The 7,530-nt window shown below is 38.4% G+C and overlaps 1 protein-coding gene across 1 annotated transcript; it reads left to right on the forward strand.

The window, feature by feature from the left end:
- The first annotated feature begins 1,864 nt into the window (after positions 1-1,864).
- LOC145615260 (uncharacterized) lies at positions 1,865-6,919 on the forward strand. Its single transcript, XM_081670326.1, has 4 exons — positions 1,865-2,505; positions 5,302-5,530; positions 6,188-6,312; positions 6,533-6,919. Exons 1-4 carry the CDS (start codon positions 2,131-2,133, stop codon positions 6,614-6,616), a joined length of 813 nt encoding a protein of 270 aa, XP_081526452.1. The 5' UTR covers positions 1,865-2,130; the 3' UTR covers positions 6,617-6,919.
- Positions 6,920-7,530: the final 611 nt, after the last annotated feature.

The raw sequence follows: 7,530 nt of genomic DNA on the forward strand, positions 1-7,530 counted from the left end.
GCAGGTACGGACCGCGCCGGACTAATCTTCGAGACGTAACTCTCCCGAGGGACAAAAACACCCAAAACAAGATGTTATCGGATTCCAAGATCAGGTGTTTTCTCTGATGTAAGAGAATATATGTAGCGTGTAATAATTGAATGTCCCCCTAAAATGGGGGAAATCTCCCTATTTATAGGGTCATTGGTAAAAGTGTCATTTCTTAGGTCACACTCTGACCTAATTCTGATGGGCTGCGCCGCATTGCGGCTTTCTCAAGATTTGGGCCCTGAAGGCCGTCTTTTTCTCCTCGTCATTAGGAGTGCCACGTGTTAAATGGGGATATGTCCTTTTTGGACCTTATCCCGGGGACGACACATGTCATCTATTAATTGGGCCACGTGACATGGGTAATTTTTACCCAAAACAAGACTTAGTGTTAACTGGAGTAACAGTAGGACAAGAGCATATACCTATACGCTCTAAAATCTCTTATGCATACTTTTCCTATGAAAGTAGCAAATGAGAGGGAGTACGGGTCACTGCAATCCCTTAAAAATAACTCAGGGGGCCCAAATCAGACATAGGTAACTCAATTTACAACTGAGATATGATTCCCTCACGCAACCTGTTAGAAGAGGTAGCTAATATAATATCATCAACATAAAGAAGCAAATATGCCATATCATCATGATGTCGAAAATTAAAAAGAGAGGTGTCACTGTTAGCAATGACAAAACCTAATCTGAACAAAAAGTTCGCAAAGCGCTGTAACTAAGCTCGAGGAGCTTGCTTCAACCCATATAAAGTCTTACGAAGTCGACATACATAGGAGGGTGCTCTCCGATCAACAAAACCCGGAGGCTGATGCATATATACCGTTTTCTGCAAATCACCATGGATACAGAATATATAAAATATTATCTAATCTGCGACAAATATTATCAAAACTATAATATCTATCAATTGGAATTTTTTTTACTTTCTTTTTAAAAAAAAAATTCACCAACTTTGCACCCTATTAATTTTATCAACCCTAACCGATTATCCGACTTGATGTAGGAGATTACTAGACACGTATCAACATGTGATAGGTCTAAAATTTTTTTTAATATTTTTTTTTAAAAAAACCCTAACCCCAACCCAGCAGGTGGCTGCCATTGCCACCTTCGGCCCTATTCCATTCCCTCTCCCCTATCCATTTCCAACCACCACCAATGCTGATTTTGGTCCCCTTCTCTTCCCTCTGCCGCTATTTGATCTGTTGCCGCGGTTGCTGCGACAACTGCGCATGCTGTTGCTGCCTCTAGTTGGTGGTGGTATTGCGACGGTTGCTGCAGCAACTGTTGTTGATGTTGCCAACGTATCCGCGCGCCTCTTTCGCTGTCGGTTTCCACCATCCACCACCATCGATCTCCCTTCTCCCTCCAATTCCATTAATTACGATCTCCCTTCCCCCTCTGTCCGCCGCCTTCCCTATCACTCACGATCTCCCTTATGCCCTCACTCACCATCCCCTTCCAATTCCGACATCCCCTCCACCCATTCCCCACCGTTCCCGCCCCTTCCATTCACTTCCCCATCGATTTTCGCCCTCTCATCACCTCCCCGTTCAATTTCGACCACCCTCATGCCGTTTTTTAGTCGAATTCCGGACTCCCCTCCTTTCCCTTCTCCGATTCTGGCTGCCTTTAACGGTGGCTGCCGTTAAGGGTGGTTGTTTGTTGTTGTTGTTTTTTTTTTATCCATTTTATTTTTTACTTGACCAATCACGTAGTGACACGTGTATAACAAAAAATCTAACTCACAAATGTTAACCTGATTAACTGGTTGCAGGTCAGTTGGGGGTGATAAAAATTAATAGGGTGCAAAGTAGGGAGTGATAGGACTGAAGTTGGATTAATTTTGACGGATGGAGCAAAGCTGGAATTAATAATGACAATTTTTCCTTTTTTTTTTTTATTAGCTTAAATCAACTAATTTCATAGGTAACGATCTTAAAACTCGGAAAAACACTCACCTCTGCAGAAAAACAATTACTCGTAGAAAGAAAAATAATTAGAAATTGTAGTACTACGTACTTCGTATTAGATTTGGCGGTTCTCTGTTCTCTCCATGAGCTTTATTACATCTTAAAATTCCAGAAAATCCATGAAAATGGTAATTTCAATTGGAAGAACAATTAGAAGGGGATGCACCCTGCAAATGCTGCAATTCTCTAAAATCGGTCTCAAAATTTCATCATTAGGATCCCACCACCGCCTATACCACCAGAAACACGGCCGTGCGTATGATTTCCTCGCCTCACAGTTTGTCGGAAAACTCACCAGTAATTATAAAATACCCACTTCTGGCGTATACTTTCTGCATTCTTATAGAACATTTTCTTCTTCATCATCATATACATCTGGGTCCAAGTATGGTGGTTTTCTACAATGGTATTTGCGTGTGCTTGAAACTCGTCCGTATATCACCAAGGCCATCTCTTCTTCCCTTATTTTTGCTGCTGCTGATTTTACCTCTCAGGTAAATTCTCTGTTTTCAGTCTCGTTACATTTTCATTTTGCAATTATTGTTTTTTTTTTTAATTATTGTTGCTGGTTTTTTTTTTTTTTTTTTAATTACTTTTTATGGGCAAAAGAGTAAAGGCTGTTTGATAAAACTAGCATAAATCAAAGTGTTAAAATTAGCATGAATATAGATACGCGTTCCTATAATTATTAGTATGTCACTGTGCCAAGAGAGAGCAATTGAACAATTGAGGCAAATTAAAATTAAGTTATTAAGTTATCAAGGAAGCTGAGAATTATACCCTCTCTATTCTAATTCAAACCACCAATTTCGGGTTAAAGCTAACACGAAAATTACGTTTCTTGGCGAAAATGGTAAGAGGCAATTCTTCCTAACAAATGACTTTTATCATTTTGGACAGCTACATTAAGATTAAGTTTGACAATTACCTTTTTTTTTTTTTTTTTTTTTTTTTTTTTTTTTTTTTAAAAAAATCCAATGCTTATCGCTTGACATGAGCAACAATGATTGAGAGTAGTTCTAGGATGGATGACCTCCTGGGATGTCATCATGTTAGTTTATGTAGCTGAACCCAATTAAGGGATTAAGGTGTTCATGTAGAAGAAGAAGAATGCTTATAATTGCTATGGATTGTCATCGGATGTAAGATTCTTTTGTGGTTCTATATTGTGACCATGTGAGGCTACAGATAACATTCGAATTGATGCTAAGACATAGGGTATTTACGGGCTCGAATTGCCACCATTAATCAATTTTGATCACCACTTGATTGCATCTTGATTTTGCTTAAATGAGACCTTATAAAATAGCTTGGCATTCTGCTTGGAGCACATCTTCGTGCATCAAATATTTGAGGATGGGTCAATGTTTATCGTCTTGGAAGTTGCAAAAATTTCGTTTCGGCTAAGCTAAGATATAGGGTATACAATATTCAAATGATTTTCATGAATGTGATCAGTGTTAGGCTTTTATAACACTTCAAAAGATTCATGAAGGGAAGCTAGGGACCTCTGATTTGTCAAGTCACCATTTCAAGAATTTCATACATTCTCATAGGCAGTGAGGCAATCATTTGCAGGAACAAAGCCTAGTATTTTTAATTAAGCCTGAAGTTTTCTTTTTGCCCAATCGGCCCACAAGATAATTGGTGCATAACTTATAGTTTTCTCTACGAAGAATCAAAATTAGAAGGCTACATTGCCTCATTGGAAGCACGTTTCCTTTTTAAATTTTATTTGAAGGCTTTTGCACTCATGATTAAGTTAAGTGATTTATTGACCTTGCATTGTTCCAATGATTTTGAGAAAATTAAACCTGTACTGTTTGTCATTGTGTTGACAGTATTGGGGTGAGTCACACGACCATGTTTTTACACTGGTTTTGGAGCTCTTGCATATTACAATTTTGAGGAATTCTTGTTGTTGATCATATAAATTGAGCATTACAATGTTAAAGAGTGACTGTTGTAGTTGTTTCCATCGTTAAATAAACTTATGTTCTTAGGCTAACCAGGGGGTGAGAGGGCGTAAAGAAAGACTATTCTGATGACCAATACAGATTTATTGTCTAATCAGAATATGGAAATTTATATGAAGAGGGGGGGGGGGGGGGGGGGAGGGGGTACTGGGGAACAAGCAGCTAGCTGTGGGCAGATCTAAGGGCGCGGACGCGGCCACCTGGTGTTCAGGTGCAGTTCAACCGCACTGCTGTCTGCGGCTGCTGCTTCTACGATATGATGTTGCTGCTATCTTGCTGCTACTTTGTGGAGATTGTTGGATGCACTTGGGAGCATTAGGTGAGGGCTTTTTATTATTTGGTGATGCTTAGGCTGCCAAAAGGTGCTACAAATTGCTGCAATGCTGCTGCCTTTTGTTGTCTATTGTGAGGGCTTGAAACTTGGGGCTGCTAGGTTTGGAGCTGCTGCAATTTGGCTGCTCTGGGGCTGTCTTTGAGCAGGGAAAGGGGGTAATTTACTAATTTAGAGGGTGCTAGGATGTGCAAAGCTTCCTTGGAGCTGCGGCTGCAATGGCTGACGTTCGATATGCTTGCGATTGGTGCAGGGAAGCTAGGAGCTTAGATACTTGTTGCCTTGGTGCATAGTCGATGTAGGGACCGTGGGCACCTATGAGGCTGTGCCCACGCTGCCCTTGTTGCCCTATGCAGTGGCAAACCTCCTTAAACTTGCACAAGGTTACGACCACGGCCCTTGCATGGCCTATCCACGGCATACTAGCTTCTTTCTCTCTACACCCTTCCATTCTTACATGATTCTACAAGCTTCCTTCCTCTAACTTTCTTTGAACAATTCACAGTGGAAAAAGCTCCAAACCTAGACATAAACATTCAAACAAAGCATGCGTGAAAGAACAAGGGAAAATGCGTTAAATGAATAAGGAATTCAAGAATAAACGTGCATTCCTCTTAACTATCACTTAAGCATGTACATATTTGTTAATTGAACTAAAAGGCCACAAAACATACTAAAAAGAACTAAGCAGGAAACCTATGCCTCATCATTGTGGATTAAAATTCTGTCTCTTTTTCTTTGTATCTTAATGGTAGATGTATAGCTCCAAGTCTCTTTTTCCATAACACTCCAACACCTTACTTGGAAAACATCTTGTCCTCTTGCTTCTACTTGGAAAACATCTTGTCACCTTGCTTGGTCTAAAATGTGTTATCTATACTTCTTTTTAGCATTAGCTTGGGTTGCATAGCTCTGCTATTTATCTTTCAAATTGTTAGCGATTGTCTTGTAGTTCAACTGATTCATGCTTTAAATTTTGCTAGATTATTACATTGCCTCCATCGTGGTCATTTGACTTACTCTGGACGTTGCGTATAGCTGGATATGGATTGATAATTATGGGACCATCTCAACATCTATGGTTCAATTTTCTCTCAAGGGTCTTGCCTGGAAGAGATGTATTTACTACTTTGAAAAAGATTTTTATGGGACAAGCTATTTATGGACCAATTATGAACAGCATTTTCTTCTCCTATAATGCAGCTCTTCAAGGTAGAGTCCTTGACATCCTCTGAAAGCTAATGTAATTGTAGATGAGAATTGGTAGCCCAATTTGTCTTTATTTCTGTTCCTACAGAGACCATTATGCCCTTCCTTGTGCGCAGGAGAGGCTCCTTTCTTCTAACTTCAGTCCTTGTGTCACAGTTTTAGCTACTCATTTTGTAATGAATTTCACTGTATGCTGATTGCTTACACAATCATCTGAACTATTGCTGGGTTAAGTAGAAAAGAACGGTAGAGGGATTAGAATGATATCTGGCAACTGTTGGGATAATTTAAGTTCCATTTGAGTAGCACATTGTGATTTTCAATATTGATGAACATGAACCTATGGAGGTCTGGAAAAAAAAAATAATAAGAATTTGAGTTTTTGTATCTTATCTGTGTAAACTAACAAAATTTAAACTAATGGACCTTGGTGTCGAGGGTCCAGCTCGGTGATCTACATCACTCCATGCATCATCATCCAAACACTTTCAATTAAACTCATTTTTATTGAATGGTTTGTTAATGTTCCCAAAGTCACTCCTGGATAAAATATAAAAGTTTTCATTTTCTTCTTTTCTCACTCCATTATGACCCAACAAATTTTCATTGATCTTGTAATCCTTTTCTTATGCGTGATGTGCTATTACGTTGTAATTTCAGGTGAAACTAGAGAAGAGATTTTTGCAAGACTGAAGAGAGACCTTCTCCCAACTTTGATGAAGGGTCTTATGTATTGGCCATTGTGTGATTTTCTAACATTTAAATTCATACCTGTCCACCTGCAGGTACCCTTTAAAACTTTAACCCTTTTTTCTATCATTTAGGACAGAAATCTGTTAAATATATGAAATGAACAATGCAATGGTCTATGTGGCTGTTTAGTTTGAATTTAGGTGCAATAGCTACTGAGTCAGATGAAATTTATGCATGGTGTATGTTATGTAAAAAGCTTTTATTTCTCTACACCTCTAATATATGTTGCAATTCCCCCCTGTTTGCTTGCAGCCATTGGTAAATAGTTCTTTCGCCTACCTGTGGACGATTTATTTAACGTACATGGCAAGCTTGAAGAAAGTTGGCGAGGATTGATTACACATTTTGTCGTTAAAGTGGTATACTGGTATTTACGATACTTGGCTTGGTAATGGAGTGAATTTTGATCAATATTTGAGTTTTCAGTTTGAATATTCCAGACTTCAGAGTTGCATTCAGTGTCTGAATGGATGCAATATATTTTTGGATAATATATAGTGTAGGATTGAACTTCAATTTTGAAGAAGGAATTTTGTTTATGGTTGATATTTATTTAATTATGGTATAAGTTCTCTATTACGAATATATATATTTAGTTTTTTGTTTCCTTTTGAGAAAAATATACGAGTATAAACTTGCAAGTTGCAACATCAACATGGATAAGTGTTGCGATTCATATACTTCCTCCGTTTTTTTATTATTGCACCATACATGTTGGGCACACATTTTTTTGGTAGTGGGAAAAATGAGAAAGAGAAGGGTAAAAGTACACAAAAGCCATGTGATGTAAACATAAAATAAAAAATCAAGTGTTAAAAGTAAAGGTATATTAGATGTTTACGGTGTTAATTGGAAATAGTGCAATATTTGTGAAATTTCCTTAAAAGGCAGGTGGTGCAATAATAAAAGAATGGAGGAAGTAATATTTTGAGAGAATGGGTCCAACAATCTATACACCTTCTAAATATGAGAAGTTTGGAGTGTCGAGTCAGTTATGGCTGATTTTCATTGTATTAGTTATAGTGTCAAGTCGGTTGGAGGGTGACCCTCTTTTTCAAGTTTCGAGTATGGTTGAAAATGAATAGACAATTTACTGCTTTGCACTTTTGTGCCACATCAACATTTTTGATTAGCTCTCTGGCTTCTCCTGCTTTCCCGAATTCCCTCACAATTATGTATCGTATGTTCCTTTCTCGTCATCAATGGGCGATTGATCTGATCACAATATGTTTTTCTGTCCTAAATTTGGG

Source organism: Chenopodium album, chromosome 25 (assembly GCF_948465745.1).
Source record: "Chenopodium album chromosome 25, dcCheAlbu1.1, whole genome shotgun sequence".
Lineage (NCBI taxonomy): Eukaryota > Viridiplantae > Streptophyta > Magnoliopsida > Caryophyllales > Amaranthaceae > Chenopodium > Chenopodium album.

Coding starts and splice junctions, on each gene's coding strand:
- LOC145615260 (XM_081670326.1), top strand. CDS start 2,131: ATGAAAATGGTAATTTCAATTGGAAGAACAATTAGAAGGGGATGCACC. Junction 2,506..5,301: donor CTGCTGATTTTACCTCTCAG/GTAAATTCTCTG, acceptor AAATTTTGCTAG/ATTATTACATTGCCTCCATC. Junction 5,531..6,187: donor CTATAATGCAGCTCTTCAAG/GTAGAGTCCTTG, acceptor TTGTAATTTCAG/GTGAAACTAGAGAAGAGATT.